Source organism: Cyrtonyx montezumae, unplaced genomic scaffold (assembly GCF_038088225.1).
Source record: "Cyrtonyx montezumae isolate F1298 unplaced genomic scaffold, pur_monq_1.0 scaffold_5, whole genome shotgun sequence".
NCBI lineage: Eukaryota > Metazoa > Chordata > Aves > Galliformes > Odontophoridae > Cyrtonyx > Cyrtonyx montezumae.
Window position 1 is genome coordinate 19384144 of NW_027072056.1, and position 24669 is coordinate 19408812.

Consider the following 24669-nt stretch of genomic DNA (forward strand, 5'->3'; position numbering starts at 1 on the left):
TGCACTTGGCTGTAGGGTGCCCTCACAGCCCTTTGATACCCAGGTTTTGGGCAGAGGAACCAGACCCTTGTGGGTATACCACAGTATGAGTGTTTAATGAGTACCTCTGTTGCTTCCACTGCGCTAGGTATTAAATGGGACTAACCAAGACTTTTGTAAAATGATGCGTCTCGCATGGAAAATTCAGAAAAACACAAGTCTGAATAAAGTCGAGGGCTCCATTTTCTAACCCACCACATAAATAATTCTTTAAATAAGCTGGCTGCTCAAGCTTTGTTCTTTTTGGCCCTCACCGAGCAAAATACTCTTGCGGTATTTGAAACTGAGACAGCTAGATAGACACTAAACATCCCTTTCTTGAAACACCATTGCTGAACTATTGTTCAGCAATTTAGATTGATCATTGGTTCAAAAAGAGAGGCACCCTTTGGGGGCAGTTCACCCATTTTCTAGCAGACTCCTACACGAGGAGGAGGAGGGTTGCATTCAAGAAGCCTCTCTTCTCCATCAGGAGAGCTTGGGTGTAGATTGGACCAGGCATAGCCCTGAAAGACTGATGGTAAAAATAGCTCTGATGAGGTTGTTGAACTCAGTTGTGTGTTTCCTTGTTGAAGTTACAAGCAGATGCCAGGTTTTTAGGACTTTTGTGAATTAGGAAATTGAAGTTCTGGCTGTAACTATTCCAAGGTTTGGTACCTGCTTGTGCCGCCTCAGCTGGACCAGCCACAAACTAGGGAGATACAGCCAAATCTTCCCTTTTTCCCAGACCTATGTACTTTATACGAAGGAGTCTAAAGGGGGAAACAACAGCTCTTCAGTGTGCCATGACCTAAGGAAGGATAGATCACTCACAGGTTTCCCTCACTCTTTTAGGCAGGTTTTCATGCCAAAATATTCCCCTGAGCACAAGTACCTTCCTTGTGTATGCGACTTTTATATGCTTAAATCCAGAGAGGTCTGTAAATGCAAATAATTCCCCTCGTTGGCTCAATGCGATTATTGTTGAGAGCATTTCTTTCCATCGGTAGAGAATACTATTTTGTATGGGCAAGCTTAGAAACCGAATGTCTAAATATTTAACCAGTGTTATTTCAAAGAATTTCATTATTTATCTTCTTTATGATTTATATTATCACATTCTCTGTCTGTAGTTGTGGTTTATCATAAGCAACCCATCTGCTGTAACAGCCAAATTGGAACATTCATATAAGATGCGTTCCGATATCGTAAACATGACAAAAGATAGATTACATTTAGTCTTTCTCCATGTTTAACCAGTTTAATTTGTTTCCTATGCAGAAGAGGCTCTAAATTTACTTAATATATGTTAGCACTTAGGAACATGGTAAGGAACATGACTAGGGTCTTAACCTATTCGTAAATAAATGGGAAGCTTCCTGTCTGAGTAAAAGAAAGAGAGAGAATTTATGTCAAACAATCAGGAATTTAATACATAGTGCTCTATTAGGATGTCCAGTTTGTGTACATACTCTTAAGGCATGATTACGAATAACTTCACTTCTTATAAACAATGTGACTGAAGAAATTACTCACAGATACAACAAAAAGGGAAAGAAAGGTAGGAAGTTTTAGCTGCAGCCAATAAAGGAATTACTTTCCCTGAAAAGGTTAAAAACTTGCGCATTTATTTTTGTTGCCATAATATTTGTCTTTGCAGGTTTAGCTTTCTTAAGAATCCCAAAGAAGATGCTGCGTTGGGAAAGATTTTAGTGACCTGGGTTCAAAGTCATACCATAGATCCAACATTTTCTCCGACAGCTTTGGTTTTAAAGTAACCCTAATGCTGGCCTAAATCTGTGAAGTGACTGTCCGTATTTATATCACTCTAGAGAGAGCTTTTAGTGATTACAGGGTTGATCCTGCAAATTGGATGCCTTCAACTTCTGCCGAATTCAGGGAAGCCGAGGCCCTCAGCACGCAGCCAAGAGTGCTCAGCACCCGCAGGACCCTGCCCTGCCTGCTTTTTCACATCATAAGGTCAAGTAGAGGGCTTTTCATTTCAAGCTAAAGAGTCATTCATTTTTCTCTCTTAAGGTAAAAGTCACATGATGAGAGAGTGTGTGATTAACTGTTACGGAAACAATGTCCATAATGATATATAAAGGTGTTCCCTTCCAAAGTTACGGGTGGATTTCTTCAGAGGTGTTAAATATACGGTGGTCCAACACCGCGCAATTCATGAATACTAAAAATAAATATACGCTTATTTCTGGGATGGTGATATACTGCTAAGCAATTTTGAGCAAATATATTCACATTATAGGATATGAGTACAAATCAAACGTAACTGAGCCGGCCTTTATGAGAATGAAGTGTCAGTACATTTGAAAATATGTGTAACACCAAACTTTAATCACTGTACCAGCACGTTAACATTGCAGTTGACTGCTCCATGCTCCTGAAGGTTTAAGGTTTTCACTTGTCCTCTACGAGGACAGCACACCTTCTGGGGCTGCCTGGCACTCACCCCTTCCCAGGCCGGATGCTGTTGCTCTGATCTGCTTTGACAAACGTGCTTACTCTGTTGCAAAGTCCTTTGCCTCCAAAGGGCAGTAACACAATAGAGGTATAGAGCAAGGGGAAAATAATGGTGGAACTAACAAGTTGCACATGTGCCTTCCCTAACATCAGATTGGCTTTCATTGCACCTCTTCCCTGGCCATGTCATTTTCTTGGAATGCACTTCCTAAGGTGGAGACTTTATCTTCATTTCTGTATGTGAAGTATTTTATACACTGTTGGCGCTGGGAAAAGTAATGGGCAACACTCTGGGGTCCCAATTATGGCAGAATTACACTTGCTCAGATAGGAACGTGACACCAGGCCCGCTCACGATGACTAAGCTCGTAACCTAGCTATGTGAGCAAATGCAATGTTTTTTTCACTCTTTAGTCCACATGATTTGGGTGGGAGCTTCACCACAGGGATGCCAGAAGCTGGGAGAGCAATGGTTTAGGATCTTACAGGCATAGAGAGCATTAATAGATGTTTATATGCAAAGAGAGGAGGAAACCAAGAGTTGTCATCTTGACAGCACTTGTAGCATACCATGTGATTAATCCTTACGAATTCAGGGAAGAATTTGAAGGGGGGCTGGAAGAAGAACGGTGAAATAGCTTATGGGGTTTGCAGAAAGAGCCTCCTGTGGGGGAGGACAGGGCTGGAGGAAAAGCAGTGTTTGGGAAGGGACCTTTGCATGTGTTACTGCAGGGCAGTCAGCATCGTGCTGCTCTATAGGCTACAGCAAAAAGTGCCCTGGAAGTGAAAATGACAGTTTTTGCTTGATAGGATGCGCTGACCATGGAGAGAGTGGAGGATTCAGACATGTTGAGTGGAGGATTCAGACATGTTGCAGGTCAGCAGCAATGGGATAAGAGAAGAGCATCAATATTGAGCAATTTCACCTCTGACAGTAAACCCCTTTGGGGTCATCTGTGAATTTGGGTGGCTCGCCTCTCAGTTTGGCCACAGTGGGTTTTTTTAAAATACTTTTTAGATGAATATTGTCACACTGAGAAGTGAAATGATGACGTCAGCGGTAGAAACAGTTCCTTCCCAGAAGGTGTTTGGAAAGATGGACCGATTGAAATGAAGGAAAACCAAAGGAGGAGGCATCTGGAAAGGCAGGGGCGAATTGTGACCACAAAAGCTTGGCTGTCTAGTGATGTTTATCCCAGCCTAGGTCTGCTTCCCTAGCTGATAACACAGTTTAACACACAGCCGGGCATTGTGCTGACACTGAAAGATGAAGCGGCTTTTTACGAGCTGTACCCCTCAGACACACTTTCCATCGTAATACCGACCAGCTCTGCCTGTTCCCTTGATCCCATTTTTCTTCTCTTAAAGCCACTGTGTTTATTGGGACCAGTGCAATGGAAATTCCCCTTACTGTTTATATCTGAGGTTTCTCTTGCCTTCCTATATTTCCCTGGGAATCGGGGCCATATAGATTCTTGCTCCACACCCATGCCTTTGTCTTTCCCGTTTTTCTGAATTATTTTCCCTGACTGCATTTCCACGGAGCAGCTGTTTGTGTTTAAAAACCACCTGCACAAGTAGTTCTGTTTTCAGTGGAAGAAAATGTCACTTGTAAAGGGAAAAAGCCCTTAGGTGTTGGAGTTCGCTGGGAGTTTTAATTTGATGCGTATTTTTCCCTACTGATTGATGAATGTTCGAAGTGTAACTTTAGCCCTTGCTAACTAATGAAACTGGGTGGTACCCACGGTCACCGTCTGGCGTGCTGACGCATGGTTCAACTGACCCCCTGCAAGGGAGAAGATTGCTTTTTGACTGTCAGCAGGAAAGTCCCCAGCCCCAGCTTCAGCAGAGAGTGTCAAGCAGAGAAAAAGCATCAGTAGCTCCATAGAGAGTGGAACTGCTGAGCCAGAGGTTGAGCTCTATGTGTGGAAATGGGGTCTCGCTGGCCATTGATGGCACCCGTGGACAGACCTGTTCAGGGTGGTTGTGGTGGAAAGGGTGCATGGAGGAAAAAAGTAGGGACACCAGAAAAAATTCTCATGCCCATTGAAAGCCCTGGGAATCTGGGGGACTTTTGTAAAGGGCTCCTGAAGTTCCATGGGGAGCAATAACATGATTTCCCAACTCCTGCTAATCTCGAGGGGATGAGGTTTGTCTTGCACTTGTGCCTTGTGCCAGGTGCTTGTGAAGCTGTTGAGTGCAGGCAGAAGTGGCCTTGGGAAAGCCCTACTTGCTCTCTCCATGCACCCCCCTTGGCCCTTGTGCCCTGAAAGCCTTTCCACCTCCCCATTCCTCCTCCTTCCCCACTGACACTGCCTCTTGCCTGCTTTGTGTGACCACAGGTATTTTTCCACTCGTGGAGGCATGTGTAGAGTGGCAAGAAGTGCCCAAGCAACCCATGTGGAGCCAGGTGGGATGGATGCATCCTCCCCATTCTTCCAAAATGCGTTTATGTGGTCAGTGCTGCCTCTGCTTGGCAGCGTAGGCCACTCACAGGAGAAGAGACAGCACCAGGCCAGCAGTAAATGGCAGCAAGTTCTGGCTTCCAGTCCCCACAGAGGCCATTAGATGATGATTTCATGCTGCAAACCTGGCACCGCAGCTCCCTGGGCCAGAGGAACTGTAGGAGGTCATTTATGTGTCAGCTGGTGGGAACAGTCACAGTGAGAGCAGTAGCAAGCTAAGAAATATACTGTACCAATACTCAAATAGATTTACACCAATATTTATAGAGATGCTGGTATTTATATATTTTTTCAGACATATTTAGGACTTAATGAATATACTTGTTCATTTTGCCATCAATCAGATCCAAATGGTTTGAAGAAAAGTAGCTCCAAACCCACGCTGGCAGGAGCCAGGCTCTGAGCATGTCCATGCAAGAAGACTGCTGACATGGTAGCACACAGCTGAGATGTCAGTCCCTTTTGCAGACTGATGCACTGCCTCTGGGCTGTCCTTCTGTCCACCCACACAGGCTCAAGCCTGGTTCCTTCCTTCTTGGTGCCCATTAGGCTCAACTGCTGTAAACTGGAAATTGGAGAGGCCTTGGCATATGCCAGCTTGTAAAGGCCTTGTAAATGGCTTGCACAAAGAAATTTTCCAACTGGGAACAGCACCAAGCTTTCGGTTTAAAGTAGCTTAGATAGGAAAGAGGGGTAAATACGTGCCTTTCTACCTCTATGGGTATACTGTAAATGCCAGACAGTGGAAAACCAGTAAAAAGAAAGAAAAAAGATCTGAAACCAAAGAAAGGGGCTGGCAGATGCCTGTGTTGGCATCTCAAGAGGGTCAGGGAAGGCTGAAGAAGCCAACCACTCTCTTCCCACTCTCAAAGGCAGGTCGCACATGACCAGGGAAGATTTGAAAGAACAAGAGGCCAAACCCACGTGGGTAGGCTTGGGAAGCCATCCGTATCAGGGGAGGCAGCCAAGTGGGGAGCTGTGAATAGTGGGCAAACCCACTGCTGCTCCTTAGCCTCTGTGTGGGTTATCTGTGTCCCAGTGCTCTGCTAATCTCTGAGGATCAAAGCTTCGTGTGGATTCCTAAGTAGGTCTGAAAAAAATTCCTGTCTTGCTTTCCTGCTGCCTCTCCAAAGCATACAACACCGATGCTGTAGCTCCTTCTAGCAGGCAACACGCATCTGGTCTACTTCTGCTGTGGAGTCAGCTCCACTTTAGATACAAATCAGTGCTTTCAGTTCAGCGTGTTCTTGTTCCTTTGGAAAGGGTGTGAGCAGTTAGATATTTATTCAGACTTGTGCCTTATAAAGTACACGGCTGCAGTGACAAAGCCTCCCGGGCTGTTTGTTTTACGGTGCTGTTAAGCAGGATGACGCTGGCTAACTCCAGCTGATGAGCTCCACTATAACGTCTTGGTAGCATGGGAGGAGAAAGCACAGCCCACACTGGTGGGACAGGAGAGACACCAGCCTCCTGTGGCACACAGCAACAACAGCATGGCTTTTGGTGGCACTGCCCATTGTAAGCAACAGCTCTGTGCAAATGCCTCTTTTATAACGTGTTTATCACAGGCTGTATGGGCTGTACGCTGGGTAATGTTCCCTCTCTGCCTGCTGAGCAAACACTTGAATTGTTCCCCTTCTCTCTAAAGGCAATCAGCATTTTGCTATTGCCCTCATTGGGGCCTGGATTTCTCAGTGGAAATATTTCATACCCCTGCTCTGTATTTTGAGCACTTCTGTCGATTCTGCAGTGAATCTCCCTGGCTGCCACCTTTGGTCGAGCTTTGACATCTCCCGTGTGCTGGAGGTGCCTCCTCTGCTTCCACGGGTTGACCAGACACTCCTTTGGTGGTTTATTCTTACCACTGCTGTTGGCCTCAAGTTTAGAGTAAAAATATCTCCGAATGAAATCGTTTCAAATTTCAGAAACTTGGGGTTTATATTGCACATTTCTGAAAATGCAGAAAGCAGGGCCCCATCCCAGGGGTGGTCTTTGGGCTCTTCCCTCACCGCATCCCTTCCTGAGGGGTGAACATTAGACACAGCCAGTCTTAATTAGCCCTGTTAATTCATTAACTGCAAGCACTGGCTGCTGTGGGGTTTTGGCTCTGCTGTCCCCTGCAGCCCTGTGAATGCCCCCAGGGCCGGATCCGATGTCACCCCAAAATCCATTGTTCTGGGAAAGGAGGGGTTGGCACCTCTCCGGCACTGAGCACAACATCAGCGCTCTCCCAGGGACTCTGTGCTGCTGTCAGGCCCAGGAATAGCTAAATACGTTTTTCCTGGTGCATGATTCACCGAGCCAGCAGCAAGATACCATCTCGGCCTTTGTGTTCAGGCTGGGTGACATTTTCTCCTCGCTTGGGCAGCCTGGCCCCGTTCCTGCTATGGATGGAGCAGGGAGCTTGGTTTTCTATTTCAGTGCACACTGTAGGTGTGATGTTCTGCAGGACAGGTGGACAGAGCTTGCTTTGGAGCACTGAGTGATGACTGTGGCACTTGCTTTGTGAGCAACTTGCCTGTGAGCATCGGGTAATCATTTTTGGTTTGATTCATTTTTGTTTGTTATTAAGCACAATCGAGCATTTAATTTAATGGACATAATGTGAATCTCAACGTGTGTTGTGCTTATACCCAGATGCACGTGCACAGACTGACACTATTTTAGTTTGCTATTTAGTTTCCTGGAGAAAATGAGCAGGAGGGAGGGAGAGCCACTGGGTCCTGACTTTCCATAATGTGGAAAGTGCTTGAGAAGGTCATTTGTGTTGTTCCTAATGCACCTCATAATGTGAGTTGATCTGCAAGGGACGTAATGTGAAAAAAAACAAAAACACACAGAAGAAAAGAACCACAAAAAACAGCAGCAAACCATCAAAACCCACTTTTGGCACCTGCAAGACTTTCTGAATGTGGTGCTGGGCTCTGCAGGGAGGGCAGGTTTGTGGCTGCATTTCCAGCAGGAGAGCTGGGTCTGCTGGGTGATGGGATGGGTCCCTTGTGTGCAGATCAGGAGTAAAGTTTCCCTCATCTATTGGTTCCTTAAATACTTCCACAGTAAATATTGCTAAATTTAGTACGTGGATGGAGTTTGGCTTCCTAAAATGTGGGACTAAGTGTCACGGAAAAATGAACTCCATGCTCAGCACTCATAACTTCTAAGTTTTGGAGAGCCAAATACCTAACTGATTGCATGTGGTGGCATGTCCAGCATGGTATGTTATTGATAATATTAAATCAACAAAATTAAACAGTAAAGATGTGCGCTGAAGTAGCGATGTGCCCCGGGAGAGAAAGTACACATAGGACACCAAATTTTTAATTATTATCCAATTGTCCATAAAAGGGGAACAGTTGTCACTTGTAGGGGCATCATGTTAAGTCGGGACAAAGTTGTTCACTTGGGGGGAAGTTTTACATAGAATCTACCAGTTTGGGGGGGCTTAAAGAGTTTGATTCACTTACATTAGATTTTTTTTTTTTGTGTGTTTACTTTCATCCTTTTTTGTACTTCTTTGGACAAAGTCCAAACAGTCAGAGTAACTACGGAAAAGCTGTTCTCACCACAGGGAAATAATGTATTATGCTAATTCCAATTAAAGAAAATTTCTTAAACTGCAAATATGGCCTTCAAGAGAGAAATGAAAAGTGTGGAAATTAACATTCTTGCCAGATTTCCAGCTCAATTCCACATACTCAGGGGGTTTGGGTCAGGCTCAGATAAGCATCCAAAATTTTGGGATGTTTATCCAAACCTTATTTCTAAACCTTCTAAGTTCACTCCCGACTAATCATAATGGAGTTAGTGGTAGCAGGATATGAATGTACAACATTTAGCTTAGAAATTGGCAGCTCCTCATCATTTCACAGCTAGAAGCCTTTGACCAAATATCAACTCTGCTAACCAAAACAAAATAAAATAATGACTTGAGTTGGTCTCCAGCCATACCACCTTGTGCTACAGCCCTGGAAGATCTTCCAAGTAGGGCTGGGCCAAGGCAGGCTTTGGCTGGGATAATGTTGCTGTTGCTGGAGGCATCCTTCCTGATTCAGGGGGTGACACTTACTCACATCGGGGTTGAACCTGTGTAGCAGTTCATGTACAGAGATGTCCTTTCAGATTCGGGTACACTTCTGAGGGCTGGTGGTCATTAATGAGCTCTTCTCAAATGCTGGGAAGTGAACTCCAGGTCCACCTGAACAGTGATGCCACAGCAGCCAGGCTCCCAGCTGGAAGCCCTGTTCCCACTTCCCGCACTGGCTGCCCACTCTGATCAGGAGCCATTTGCCTTCTCAGGCATGAAGGATGTGAACTCCATGAGAGTTTAATTTTGTAAAGTGTTTGGAACATTATTCCAATGAAACAAGTGAAAGATTACTGAGGGTTGTGAATTAGATTCTGAAGAGGTGTGCTTGCTTCTCTCTGTTGCTGCTTTTGCCATCACACCCTTTGCTTTCCACACAGGGGAGGGGAGCTGGGTCTTGTGGAGCTGCTTGCAGCACTGCCCAGCAGCTCGCACACCTCACTGTAATTCAGCAAGTCATCATTTTAGCAAAGAAGATGCCTTAGACGTATCCTTAACAGAACTCCACCAGGTGACCCTCAGGCTGTCCTTTTACCCTCGTGTTTCATTTTGGCCAATGGGTGTCACTCTAAGTAGATGCACCTGATTTCTATTGCCATTGAAATTCATGCCAGGAACGAGTTCATCCAAGAGCAAATTCTTTCCATGTAAAAGAGCACAGAAATGGTCGGGGAAGCTGTAGCAGAAATGAACTTGGCCATATGAACTTAGGCTGCAGGTATATGTTCTATCATCTATAACTTCTTCAGATTTACTTAGGCTTATCACTGAGTTATAGCTATGAAACCTGCATGGCTGTAATAGAGGTCATCCCATTGAAACTTCTGTGTCAAAGGAAAAGCTTTGTCAATTGAAGTTAGCAATGAACATAATGAAAACACTGAGAACTGTTCAAAAGACATTTGAATATTGTCCTTCTGATACCAGCACACACTAAGATTTCAGAAAGCTTGATGACCATTCGTTGGAGGTATTATGTGAAACAAATTTTATGAAACATCGCTCATATTTTTGCCTTTTCTCTTACATCTTCCTCCTGCAATCAGCAGAAATAATCTCTTACTTCCTGACAGACCCTCTATTTGGCTACATGTACAGCTGCAAGACACAGTACCTATTTGACAGTTTAAGTTCATTTTCATCTAACATAGGATTTGACAAGATGCTAGCCACAGTGCAGTTTATGCCACTCAAACACCAACTTTTTGTTCATTAGGACAATGCATTAATGATCTATACCTTGTTCTAGAATGCTGTGTCTATCTCCCATCACGTTTACTCTTTTTTATTGCTTTCTCATTTCAAGGGAAATGGACAGCTCTTCATACATTGCCCTTTTCTGTTCTCAACCTGGACTCTGTCTAGTATCAAGGCATTACTCTTTTTTGAGATGAGCGTGCAGCATAGAAAATGAATTTTGTGTGTGTGTGTGCTATACTGCATCCATGTGCCCTCACAGTTCTATCAAAAGTGTTTTGGCATCCTGCAGAGCAGAAGACTATGGAGAGTCACTGCTACCAGTGTCAGTGAGAAGTCTGCAATGATGAGAGCGTGGGTACTTGGAAGGAACAGAGGGAAAATATGAACTGTCAGACGCTCATAGAAATAGTCCTTGGGGTCATAGCTGTAGCTGGTTTGGTTTTAGAAAAAGCAGAAAAAGCAGAGAAACTGTTGCCAAGCATTGATGAACGTGTGATGAACTTCTGTGTTTACAGGAATTAAAACCTGAAAATCATGCAAACACGACTGTTGATAAATGTGTGACAAACAAATTCTTTCCACCCCAAAACACATTGTACCATTGGTGTTTCAACAGCCCCTATTTAGACATTAAAAATGACTTTTCACTATGATTTCTAGCTTGAGCTCAGATCAGCATGTAGAAAAAAATAAGCAGAGTGTATGGTTGCTTATCCTTCCTTCTTGTTTCTTTTTACTCTAAGTTCCTGAAAGGTCATAAAATAGAGAAGTAAAAAAGTCACCGATATGTAGTCTTGTTCACTTTATCTTCTGAACATTAAACACAGTTCCCAATTTCTTATGGTACATAAAATGTTTTGCCTTGCTGTATCATGTATACAGAACTTCAAAAAGTGAATGAGACAGCCAAGAAAATGTAATGGATGTGTAATAACAGCTCTTTAGATCTCCTGGTTTTAGCATAGCATCTTTCTATTCCTGAAGGTGCTTTTAACATGATATCTCAAGCTATTTATGAAGTCATTTATTTTTGCATGGAGATCAGCCTTACTTTGTAATTAGCTCACACTTGCCATCTTGCTGAAGTTGTTGTTTGGTGCTCAGAGACCCTTTTTGTTTTCCTCTAAGGACGTACCCTCAACATAAAACTTCAATCTCATGGGAACAGCCCATCCCAGCTCCCTTTGCACCTTCTGCAAAACAGTTCCAAATTGTTACGTTAGAATAAAGCTCAGTTCTTTCTGTCAGGCATTTCGAACATAAAGAAGCTTTGCTGTTTGCCTGAAGTTCATTCATCACATGCATGTCAGCAGCTGTGTTTAACTGCTTATCCCCACATCCTGGCCCTGCATTGGTGGGACAGTGTTAGCCACATTTCACTGGAGTTTTAGGCAAAAGTGAATTGCTACAACATGGCTGGGGCATCTCTAGAGCATCCAGGCACAATTTATTCTGGTGTGAGCTCAGTATTGGGCATGGCAGCACCACTAATGGTCTCTAATCCATTATCATTAGTAGTCACAGGCACAGGTTGGTGGTTGGACTAGATGATCTTATTGGTCTTCCCAACCTTAATGATTCTGCTATTCTATTATTCTACGATTCTGCAATCATTTGCATATATGCAACACGGTGACTTTGACAGGATTTCCCTGGCGTGCTTGCCAGCAGGAGCAGTGACATTGGTTTCCTTCAATATGTCAGACTGGTCACTGTTAATCCATCATCACCAGGCTTTTTGTGCCAGCTACTCTGCTTCTCCTGCTGCTGCTTAAAGCAGTGGGGATGGCCTTCAGGTGCCAGCATGGACTCCAACAGCTCCTTATGCAGACATTTTTTTATATTCGGTGGGAAACTATGTCCACCATGATTGTTATGAGCCAGCACAGGGAATTTTGAAGGCACAGCCATTGGGTGGGAAACCCAATGGGATGTGACTAAACATGCATGCAGGGGACTAAGGGGATGGTGGCAGTGGGGCCTGCTTGAACTTGCCTGGAAGTGCTGGACAGCTTGGAAGGAAAGACATAGAGAAGAGCTTGATAAATAAGATAATCTGAAACTGAATCATTGCATAGAGATGCATCAAAATTATAAAATCGATAAGTATTGATCTGTATATATCAAACAAATAACTGCCTGAAGAGATGCCCAGATTTAACATGCTGATTATACAGCAGTCAGTAGAAATACCTTGAGATCTGAAGAGCTATTACATTTTAGCTGTTCTGTGCTGCAGCTGAAGCTGATAACATCTCACTGAAGTCTCTTAAATTTTTTCCTGCTTGAAGTTCTTGGTTACAAGTATATTTAATCAACAAACCAAAACCAAAGAACAGATTTTTGGCATGCAGAATGCTCTCTAGCCATCGAAAGCGGGAGACCAAACACTACAAATTCTTCTAAAAATATACAACTGTCATTTAAAATTCAACCTGCTTTCACTACTGATCTGGCTCACTCAAGTCACAGTCACTGCACCTCAGGTGTGTCCAGTGTGTGCTTGGCTACTGGCAGCAGTTGCAGTGGGACAGCATCATCCATGGCCACCAAACCCTTCAATCTGCTGATGGAAACCAGAACAATGGTCTCTGCGGTATCCATTTATACATAACTCATTTATATGTTATTCTTCTCTTAGCCTTTACACTGAGGGAGCAGCATGGAATCAAACACAGCACGGGTTGACTGGAGCTTGGAGGTTTCTGTCATTGACTTTCCTGCCTCTGTCCCATCAGTAAGTGTTAATGGGGAAATGAGGCACTCAGTGTGCTGCTATCAGTGGAGTCAGCAGCTGCCACTGGAGGATCGAGATTCTTGCACTGCTCTTTGTCACCACCTTTTACCTGTTAAACCCAGGGTAAAAGCAGGCTGAGTAGAGATGTAAAAGGCTTCTGACATGGCCTCAATCTTAAACTGCTACAACTTGACATTTTCCTGTGCTGAATAGATTTCTGGACACATGAATGGTATTTCAGAATGAAATTCCTGTATTTTATAGATAACCTAATCCAGTTCAGTTTCTCCTTTCTGTAGAAGTATATTCTGGTCCTCAACAACCTTGACCTAAAACTTCTGTTTCCTATTTGAGACAAAATTCATGAATTAATTTAGAGAGCTAAATGAGAATTAACTAATTCCAAAGTGCTAATGAGCACTTGCAACTCCCACTTTCTGTTCATCAGAGTCAAAGGAAAGAAGTAAAAAGTAGTGAAGGAAAGCGATGGGAAAATATTGCAGGAGGTTCGTTCCTGGTCTGCCACTGATTTTCTCCATGAGCACATCTCCCTATTCCGTCCATCCAGATGAGTTGCCAACCTTCCCATCCAGCACGCTGTTGGTGCTGCCCATGCCATCTTCAAGCTGAGCAGGGCAGAGACCCCTGCTCACTATTTTCCAGCGCACAAAGGGTCTCAGTTTCAACCAGGGCCTCTAGGTGCTGCTGTGATACTAATAATGCTAATACTCATAATTCTGCTGGTGGCAAATTTAGCCCAACATCTTAGGCTTAAATAAGTTATATGGAGAAATGGTTATAAAGCAGTCTCCATCCTCATTTAAATTCTGCAGGTCATTTTGCATCTGCAAAACTCAGTTTATGGATTGATATGCATCTTATATATTTTATCTTGGGAATGTTTTCTCTATGAATCTCATACAAAATCTGCAGCATGACTTGTGTATAAAAAAAGCCACAGGAAAAAATCGCCTGCAGCTATACCACTCACCTCCCTCCTCCTTCACATGCACACATGCCTAACTTCTTTTTTTTCTCCTTTGTTTTATCAGTATGGTGCTAAATTACCAAGTTTGAAATTTCTTCAGCAAATAAGGGATGCATGCCAGAACATAAGTGCCCTGAGGGATTTAAGTCTTAGGGGGAAAAGCCCTTAATTTCCCAGTTTATAGGTAGCAGCACTTTCTTGAAATTGGAAAATGTTCAGCTCATTTATGAAAGAAATCTGCCATGAGTACATGCTGATGTTCATAGCCATTTCATTAATAACCCATTGTGATCAAGACACATTTTTTTGGTTAGCAGAACAGGTTTATTTTGACACCTGTATCAAATACATTCCCCAACAGAGTTTTCTGGTGAGCAAAACATGCTTGTTGTTCATTACTCTGTTCCTAAAGAAGGCAGAGGTAAGCTGCAGTATGCCTTCACAGAACCTTTGCAAGATACCCAGTGAAATACTGTCTTCCTCTCTCTCCTTGATGAGAGGTGAAAATAATGCTCCTGAGCATTCATCTGGGTTGGTGGACATGGTAGGTTTTGGAGGATGGGATAGGTTTTGGAAGTCGTAGGTTTGGTAGACAGAGTGGGTTTTGGTGGACATTGTGAGCTTTGGTAGACATGGTGTGCTTTGTTGGACATGGTGGTTTTGGTGGGCGTGATGAGCTCTGGTGGACACTGTGGGTCTTGGTAGACATGATGGTCTTTTTGCTGCTCCTTGTCCTCTGCAGCTTCAGCCAAGCTCTTCTGTTCAACCAAGTTGCTCTGAGAGCAAGAGTTTTCATAACCAACCCTACTCCTTTACCCATGTGTGACTAATTTATGTGGAGCAGCACTTCACTGTGCAGCGAGTCCAGCTGCCGTGCATGCTCATGGCTGGTTAAGCATTTACCGGTCACGCGTTCACTCGGGACCTTCTTTCCATGTTGGGGCAGGTGCCTGCACATAGCTGGGGAAGCTGGACTATAGAAATGGCACCTGTGCTCCAAGTGCCCTGTGTCTCAGTGCTAGGGAGCCTGCCTGCAGAGGATAAGGATCAACCTTGCAAGCACGTCCATTGGCCAAATAACTTCACATTCCTGAATTCCAGTCCTTGGACTTATCTACAAGCATGACTTGAATTGTTGTTCAGTATTTCAACCTATTTATAGGTTCGTAATGAGCTTGCAACAAAGCGTTCTCCGTCTTCTATCCACATACAGAAGTTATCGAGTGCCTCAGTAGTGCTGGTCACTTGTGGGGCTCCTCTCCCTGTGACATAAGAAGGGGTGAACCAGCTGCTGGAGCCCTGGTGGGTAGGGACTATGTGCTGCTGTCCTCCACAACGTGCTGCTCCCAGGGATGATGAGTTAATTCAGCTGGAACAATGGTAGTTCATCAAGTTGTGTGGTTTATCTGAAAATCGAATTCCAGTAATTTCCAATGCCAGCTGACTTAATGCCCCTTTAGTGCAGGTTTTAGACAACTCCAGTCGATTGTCACAGCAGGTTTAATGCAAAAATGTAGGAGGGATGAAACTATTGACACCTCCTGTAGCAGATTCTTGTGCCCCACTCAGGAGCTGGATGTGCTGTCTGCGTGCATGTGTGTTTCTGTGTGCACAGTGTGCATCCTGCTGCTCTGAGCCAGTGCTAGAACCATCCACACAAGCACATTTAGAACAGCAAATCCAAACCTGAAAATTTTAAAATGAGTGTTTGAATTTTATTGGGTGATAAATTGCTTCTTACTCTTATAAAGTCCGCAGGTGTTTATGTCCACTCTTGTACGCCTAGTTAAAACTTTGGCTACAATAGGAATGCTTTGAAAATAGCCAGTCATTCCTAAAATTGATTATTAAAATAGAATTACCTGCTATGCATCACATTAATCTTTGCAGTGTAAAGTTCTGCTTATTAACCCTTCCGATACCCATCAGCCTGATGTTACCCTCACTCTGTTGTTTTCTTTCCCAGTCCCCATCCCTTGGCTCTGGGACAGTGTAGGGACCCACACTAGTTGTGTGCACCCTCCCCATCCAGTGCTGAGCCCTGAGACTGTGTGGCAAATGGAAAGGTCTGAAGATTAAAAAATTTGGAGGGAGTGAAGCGTTAATGGATTCCTGTTGAATTCTTATGCACACTGATACAAAGGAAGTGTGCACACTCCCTTTAAGGCTTTCTACCTCCTGGGTATGGTGGCTTGTTGGGTGCCCCTGGGGTCAGGAGTGTATTTCTTCTATATTTAGAGCTGCTTCTGCCAGAAGAATTGTGTTCCTGGGCAGTAAAGGAGCTGCCACGGACAATGAGAGCTTCTGTCCCCCCTTATATACCTGCCTGCAGCCATGCATTCAATGGCCGTGTCTAGTAGGTGTGGGTTTGGAGGCTTCTAGAGCCTTCTGTAACTGAAGCAATGAACAGTACAACTGAAAACAGCAATAGTCCTTGGCACCCTGTGCCAGAGCATGTTCTTTGACAGGAGAAATAGTGGGAAGAGTCAGTGGAGAAAAACTGGGAGCTCACTGGAATTCCCTCTCTGTTGCCCCAGGAGCATGCTTGCAGTGGGAAGTGGGAGAGCAGCAGTGCATCCCTCAGCACTTCATTTCTGGGTGCCAAGGACATGGGTTGTTTGCGGTGAGGTTTTGTGACATTTACTGACCCATTTTGCATCTCAGATGGAGAAGGCGAATCTCCCTTTTTCTCTTGGTAACACCTGAAAGGATCCAGGCTCACACCCCAACAGCATGCCTCAGAGCATACAAAAAAAAAAACCCTTCTCATCTGCCAGACCCCGTCCAGGAAATTTCGTCTCATCTCTTTTTTTTCCCCCAAAAAGCAATCGGTATTTTTGAGGTGTGCGTGGGGTTACGTGTTCCCAACTGCCCAGCACAGGGAAGGGAATCCCAGCTGGGTGCCCCCACGTGCCCCTCCACCATAGCACACCATTCCTGGGAAGGGGGTAGTTGGAAGTGCCCTCCCCATGTCCCGCCATCAGTCAGGGGGAGGAAACCCACCCTGCAGCAGCGCCAGCAAAGCCAGCCTGACCCGAGCAAATGAAAATAATCAAAAGTAATTAGAAGCGTGCTGGACTGCTCCTCAGAGATCTATGCGAGAGAATAAACATGCCGGAGCCCTCCGAGCCACTGCAAAGGCCCATGTCTGAGCTGTTAGGTGCCCTGACCTTGTCCACATAAAGACGTGATTTATGAAGTGCAGGGCACAGCAGCAGGGCTTCTGTCTTCTCCAGAAGAACCAAATTACTGAGGTGGAGATTAACATGCTTTCAGTTGGGCCCATTTCCAGACCAAGGGAAATTTTTTATTTACATTTTTTTTTACCTTTAATTTCCTCCTCCTCTCCCTCTCCCTCGCTCGAAAACCACCTCTGTCCGGGTGGGAGGGCAGGGGTTGGGGCACAGAGGGCCAGATCAGGCCCGGCTCCTCACCCCGACCACGCAGCACTGCTGCTGGCTCTGCTCGACTTGATTTCTTTCACATTCTATTTTATTTTATTTCATTTCTTTTTGAAGTGGCAATCCGCGGGTGGGATTTGCTCGGTCGTGCTGCCTCTCCTGCTCAGCAGTGCTGCTGTCATGGCTCTGTCCCGGGGATGCTGCGGGGCTGCTACGTGCTCCTGCACTTTGCCCCCTCCCCAGGTCCGTAAGCATTAAGCACGACGCTCGGTGTTGTGTTTAGTCACCTTGAGAAATATAACATTAAACCCCACTTAAAAACGCGGTTATGAAGTGGCTCGGTCTATAAATGTAAGGATAATATTAAGCCTAATACGAACATTTACGGCGCTTTGAAAAATCACCAGCGACTTGTCTGAGTTTTCACCATTGTCCTCGGCAGTGTCGGGCCACAGGAAGCCCATTAAAGGCGGACAGTGCCGTTATTTCATCTGGCTGTGGCTGAGCTGCTTTGCTGTGCTTTAATGATGTGCTGGAATGCACGATGCCCATAGGGTCTCCATTATGAGAACTTCTACTTCTGGGACGACCATGAAGTTAAAGGCTTAAAAGAGGCATCAGCTTACAGCCTGGTGGGAATTGCTAGCAGACCGAGCACTAACTCCTCGCTGCCTCCACTAATAGAGCGGCTGATTTTAAATAAACAATCGCAAAAGGGACCCGATGGAAATGGCTGGGCCTCTGGAAGCGCCTACCGAGCCCTCCGCCGGGAGGGAGAAAGGGCCACGGCCGTGCTCCGTAGGAAAGAAGCAAAACACACGTACGTGTGTGCGCAGCTCCGGCTGCGGGGTGTGCATCCCTGGGAGCGCACCCCATCCTCCTCCTCCTCCTCCTCCCGGGGAGGGGTACAGCCCGGGGAGGGCGGAGCGAAAACTCCAAAAAAGTGACTTTAAACCCTAAAAAACGGACAGAGGGGCTGAGCAGCGCCCGCTCCGCTCCGTCCCCGCTCCGTCCCCGCTCCGTCCCCGCTCCGTCCCCGCTCCGTCCCCGCTCCGTGCCGTGTCCCGGCGGCGCGCCCCACCTAGCGGCCGCTGCCGGGCGGATCCCGGTGCCGGTACCGGAGGCCCTTTTGTTTATCCAGCGGCGTTTCCTCCTTTTGTGGCACAGCGTATAAGGGGGTGTGTGTGTGCGGGGGGGGAGCTCCGGCTCCTATCGAGGCCTCTGATCAGGCCTATGGGCTCGAGCAATCAGTTTCCCAGATTACTTGTATTTAATACACAATGCATCATAAAACAAATCCCTCATCCTGACAGGAAGAAAATAGAACAGCTCATAGCTCGAGCCGGTCCAATTTATGGCTAAATTAAAAAAAAAAAAAAAAAAAGAGAGAGAGAGGGAAAGAGAACGAGAGAGGAAAAAAAAAAAAAACCACAACAAAAAACCCGAGAGGCTCCAACAATGTGCGGCAGAGGGGGGCAGAAACCCGGAGCTGCGGCGCCCTGGGAACGTCCCCCAGGTTCCCCGAGGTTTCTGCCCGAGGGTTTTGTTCCCCTCCCACCGCTCGGCCCCAGCGCGGGGCTCCGGCCCCGGCCCGCTCCCTCCCGGCCCGGAACAATGGCCATTATCTGAAATAACAGTTCAATGTCACAGATAACAGGCCGCTGAGACGAATTAATCATCATCTCTTGTCAGCCGCCTTCTCGCCCTCCCTTTGCCCCCCGGGAAAGAAAAATTGACTTTTGGGCTGAGAAATATATTCGCACTGAAAAAAAAAAAAAAAATTGTGGGTGGCACTTGGGAAAGGTGCGATAAAAGGTCCAGTTCTACCTACCTTTTTTTTTTTTTTTAATTTAATTTTTTTTTTCCTGCCCTCTTCCCTAAAATACCCACACGCACACCGGGGGCAGCCGGGGAGTTCCCAAAGCGGGACGGGGATGCTGGGGCAGCGCGGAGCCCCCGCGGGGCGGTGGGAACGGGACCGGGGCGGGAGCTGCTCCGGCGGCAGAAAGAGCCCAACCTCCGCCGGCTCCATTCACGGCATTCGTTACCGAATAAATAAAGGAGAGCTCCTTTAGGAAACGGGAAATTCGCCGGGCAGAAGGAAAAAGAGGGGGGGGGGGTGGAAGTGTGTGTGCGGGGGGGAGGAGGGTAAGGGGGGGAAGAATGGGAGAGAGGGGAAAAAAAAAAAAAAGAGAGAGGGGAGAAAAAAAAAAGGGAAAAAAAAAAAAGTTGCGTTTCGTTGCAAATTCGCATTGCTAATCGCGGTGCCGGTGATGACGGTAGGAACGAGCAGCCGGAGCGCCGGGAGCAGCCGTCGGGGGAGCGCGGCCCCGCCGCGACGGGGCGCGGGGGGCAAAGGAATCGCGGCGGGGACCCGGCACGGCGCGGCGGCCCCGGGATGCGGGGGGGGGTGGGGTGGGGGGCGGCTCCGGTTCGCCCCCGCGGCGGGGCCGCTCCTCCGCGACCTGGCGGTGACCCCCGGCCGCGGGGCCGCTGTCGCTTTAAGCGAGCGCCCGCGGCGACGGGGCGGGGGGGTGGGGGGGGGGGGGCACCGACCGGAGGGGTGGGTGGCGGGAGAAGCGGCGGGGGGGGGGGGGGGGGAGAGCGGGCCGGAGCTGCCCCGCTTTTAAAGAGACAGTGTCGGCGGGGGGAGCGGCGGCCGGCGGGACCCGACGGGGTGGGCGGGGAGGGGGGGCGGGCAGGGCCGGGCGCTGCCCCGGGGGTGCGGCGGGGCCGGAGAGCCGCGGGCAGCGGTGGGGTGGGGGTGGGGGGGGAGGGGAGAGCCGCCCGCCCGCCCGCGCACAACTTTTCTGCCATCCCCGGCGGAGAAGTGAAAGAAGTTTGTTTTCTAGTGCGGCGCGCGGGGCTGCGTTATTTTTGTTGTTTGTTTGTTTTGGTTTTGTTTTTGGTTTGTTGGGTTTTTTTTTAATTATTTTTTTTCCTGTTCAAGAGGGCTGTTTGCTGGTGGTGGTTTTTTTTTTTTTTTATTACTATTATCTTTTTTTTTTTCTTTTAATTTTCCTCCCCCCGGTAACTTTCTTTGCACGCACACACACACACGCGCGCACACAACGCGCGCTGAGCCAGCCGATAAGACCAGGAGGGGCCGAAAGGGGAAGGTGATGGCGAGCCGGCAGCAGCCCGCCGAGCCCCTACACCGCTGAGCCCCCCCGGACCCCGGCCCATGGTGGAGCGCTCTCGGACGGCCGCGGCCTCCGCCCGCGTTTGACGCCGCGATGTTGCTCCCCGCCGCCTGAAGGATCTTTTTCCCTCCTCCCCCTCCCTGCCCCCGCAGGCTCCCGGCGATACAAGGTAAGAGCAGGCAGCGCGGCTCCCCCGGGCCCCGCGGGACGGGGCCGCTCGGGCCCGTTGCCCTCCGAGGAACCCCCCCCCCCCCATCTCCCCCTCCCCCCCTGGCCCTCGAGGGGCACGGCGGGGTTTGCTCGCGAAGGGAAAATCAGATCTAACCTCCTCCTCCCCCCCTAAAATAAAATAAGTAGAGGGTCCGGGGCCACGCGGACGTTCCGCGGGGATGCGGCTCGCCCACGGGTTGTGAGGTGCTGGGGGGCTCGGGGGGGGTGGGGGGTGGGGGGCTCTTTTCGGATGGGTTTGCTGTGGTTCGGGTTTTCACTTTTGGAAAAACGATGAGGAGCAGCGCGGGGTGGGGGGGGGGGGGGGGGGAGGGGGAAAAGGCAGGAGAGGAGGGAAGCGCACACGCGGAGAAACGCACGGACACGCGGATTCACGGCCCGGCCCATCATCCCACTGCCCGCGGGGCCCCGCTGGGGGCCGTGACCTCGGGCAGCGGCCGCCGCCGGAGCCGCGCTGCTGCCCCGCACCGAGCGGAGCTGTTTCCGCGGGGCTCCGCGCGTGGACGCGGGCTGCGGCGGGTGGCAGCCCCACTAGGGACCGTCCGTGCGCTCAGTGTCACACGATGCCGGGATCGCCGTCCGTTCAGCTCGGAGGCTGTTGACGTGAACGCTCGTCTTTCCCGTTGGAGAAACAGCCCCCGTATCCCTCTGCGTTTTCGGTTTGCGGGAGATGGAGCGGTGCGGGATGCGCCGGGGTGGGGGGGGGGGTGCAGCTCCGTGCGGGATGCGGGACAGGCCCAGCGAGCTGGGCAGCGCTGCCACGGACGGACACGCAGACAGACAGACGGCGATCTGTCCCGGCATCGGAGTGGGACATCCTCTTGAACTTGTCCACGAGCAATCACTTTATATTTGTTTATCGTCTGCATCATTGGAGCCGTTTATTGCCGTGCGTGTCGAACGCTGCCATGTTTTGCGCGGGTGTTTACATTGTTTTCCGTGCGTTCTTCGGCGTGGGGAGCTCTGTTATTCGCTCCAATTAAGGAGCTGTTTGGGAGGCACGGTATTAAAGTGCGATAAATAACGCCGCCTCCGTCGCGAAGTTTGGGTCGGGGTCACAGGTCCGAAAGGACTCAGTGGGAACCGCGGGCAGCGCAAATCCTGAAGCAAAAGCAGAAAGCTCAAATGAAGCCACAGCCACTGCGTTCTGTAATTGCCGTTACGTCCCTTGGCAGAGCACGTTTCATAAGAGCCCCTGGTTTTAAACATAAATAAACACCAAGAAATTCAAATGCCTCTTAAGTCAGCAGTGTTTCTTAGCCGTAGTCAGACAATGTTGTGCGTAGACATTTGTCCTCCTGTATGTGAATGTCGACCGTCCCGCACAAAACCTCGCAGAGGAGCAGCGTGCTGCTGTGCTGCATCCCTGCATTGTCACCCACGTGCTTATCTGAAACCCTCTGTTGTTTTTTTTTTTCCTTGATTGGTGCTCCCGGACAGCAGCACAAAGGTTGACTCTTCTGTCTTCTTCCTTTTAGATCTTGGATGAGTTTTGCAATGTGAAGTTCTGCGTAGATGCCAGCCAACCAGATGTAGGAAACTGGCTCAAATACATCAAGTTTGCTGGATGCTACAATCAGCACAACCTTGTTGCATGTCAGATAAGTGATCAGGTATGTGGCGTTCACTTTCTGGGCTTACATTTTAAGGAACTTTTAAGGTGTCACGGGAAAAAAAAATAAAAGCAACAATTCCCAGCAGGTCTTGGCCTATTTGCAGTTATGGCAGAAGATAAGGCTGAATAAAGTAGTTTTGATTTTGAGCTGCAGATGATATGAATTTTCCTATTTTTCCACACTTCAATTCATGATCTTTCCCTCTTTATTATTATTATTTTAAGTTTTGTGCCTGATTAAAATGGAGGCTGCTTTCTTAGCAACACAGTATTGGCTGATTTGGGATTAGGAGCGTCTTCTGGTTCCCGTTCCACTCCAGCTGTGTTATCTATGAAACTGTTGCATTGAGCAGAAACTTCAGCGTGCAGGGAATGGCCAGGAGTGGAGGTGAAGATGCAGGGTTGATAATCCCACCCGTACAGCTGCACGCGTGGGGCTCAGCCTTCAAATGCTCACGTGCACAAATACTATCATGCCTTCCCGAGCACTTTGCTAGAACGAATCCCACTTCTGTGCTGAACCAGGATCTCTGGTGGTTTGCTGTTTCTTTTTGTTTGGCGTGCTTAAGTCCACTCTTTGTTAGGCTGAAGTGTTACTTCTCCTGCGTGTTGGAGAGGCTGGGACAGGGGGGGAAGGACGCAGCGAGGCGTTTTGCTTTCAATTATGCTGATGAGTTATTAGGTGTTCCCTAAATGAGGCTTTGCTTTGGTCCGCGGATAACGTGCGCCGCCGTGAAATGTTTTCGTGGGTGAAGTCAGGTTGAGGAAGCTGTGCTTAAAAGAAGCAAAACACGTGAAATTGCAGAGCACCGACTGATGGGGTATTGTTGCAACGGTCAGACTCGGATACCTGCGACACAGCGCTCGATGCCTTTCATCGGCGTTTCGTTTCTCGACGCTTAATTAACTGCATCAGGTGAATGTTAAAGATTACCTTGAGCTGGCTTAATTGCCCCGACAGCATTGAAAGAAGAATCACAGCCAGACACGAAGCTCCCATTCGAAATCACTCTTTCCAATCAAATTCCTTACGTGAAGGAAATGGATGTGAGGCAGAGCCTGCTCCTTCCAGCCCCCAGCGCGGTGCGCTTCGCTCCTGCCACATCGCTGATTGAAACCCCTCTCCGTTAACTTCTGCAGGAACTGGGACAGAGGATTTTTTTAATTTGCAACTTGGAAAATTCAGCCTGGAGCACACGCAGCACGGAACGACCTGGCCGACCGAGATACCATTTGTTTTTATATAGCAGCTGGTTTAGCTAAAGAAACCATAAAGATGATTAGTAAATGAAAAATACATTTTGCAACTTGAAATATGTTTTAACACTGGGAACCGATAAATGCTCTCGACGCAGAGCATTTATGGAGCGGTGATACGAGAAGGAAACGACGCAGGCTGATGGAAACAGCAAATTCAGACGTTTCGTGTTTAATAAGAGCTGGCAGAAATAGGTGAGGGCAGGGAGGGAATCACGTGAATCGGTCAGAGCGACGTACGGCATTTGCGTCGGTGGTGGTGCTCTGCGATGGGAAATATGCGCTGGGCTGGAACAGCAGCGTCTGCCCGGGGCTCAGCCACGCACCGGCGTTGGGACGCTTTTGGAATGGAAGTTACGGCGCTTTAACTTTCTCTTTTTTACTGTTTACATTGCTGAGATTTGGTAATGGTGGCTGTACCGCTGCCAGTAATTTCTTTCATTCACTGGAGACTTGTTATTTATTCTGCGCGGCATCGTGCCGTTCAGAATTCTGTATTTTTTTTACGGCGTATCGTGGCTGAGATTTGGAAATTAAAAATGGGTCGCCTTTCAAGTAGCTCGCCGTGAGCTGCACGCTGTCAGCAAGAGATTGCTGCCCATTTGGCCCCTGTGGAAACGCTGCAAATTCACCCACAAAATCGTACACGTACTCCAGCGTTTTATGACCAGAACCTAAAAAGTTAATGCTAAAAATGTGCTCTCAAATCTCAAACCAAAAAAAAGCCTTTCTAACAGCTCCTCCTTCTGCTTTCCTCTGGCACGAGCTCACGAGAGGTAATATAAAATATAATAGGGAGGCAGACTGGGAAATGGACGTTACATGGCCAGACGCAGCCATGTAGAAGGAGTGACAAATGCAAGTGAGCGCGTTGCGCTGTGTCGGTCTGCTTCTGTCACTCCTAGGTAGTGAAAAAAGGAAAGAGAACAGCAAGTATAGCAAAGGGCATGCACGGTGCTTGCAGCTTGGGCTGGAGCATCACAGAAGCAATGCAGCCCCAGAAGGGGTAGGGTGTGGACCGTGCCGGGGTGCAGCCCGTGTCCCCCCTTCCC

The 24669-nt window shown here is 47.7% G+C and overlaps 1 protein-coding gene across 8 annotated transcripts in view; it reads left to right on the plus strand.

Moving 5' to 3' along the window:
• MECOM (MDS1 and EVI1 complex locus) overlaps window positions 1-24669 on the plus strand; it is a 295256-nt gene that overhangs the window by 230982 nt on the left and 39605 nt on the right. For 6 of the 8 annotated variants that reach the window (XM_065748457.1, XM_065748453.1, XM_065748455.1 and 3 more), the window contains exon 3: window positions 22224-22358. In XM_065748457.1, coding sequence (XP_065604529.1) covers window positions 22224-22358 — 135 coding nt within the window. Of the gene's footprint in view, window positions 1-20546; window positions 20687-22223; window positions 22359-23646; window positions 23813-24669 lie in introns of those variants that run through there. The other 2 variants (XM_065748460.1, XM_065748458.1) reach the window with 2 other exon arrangements.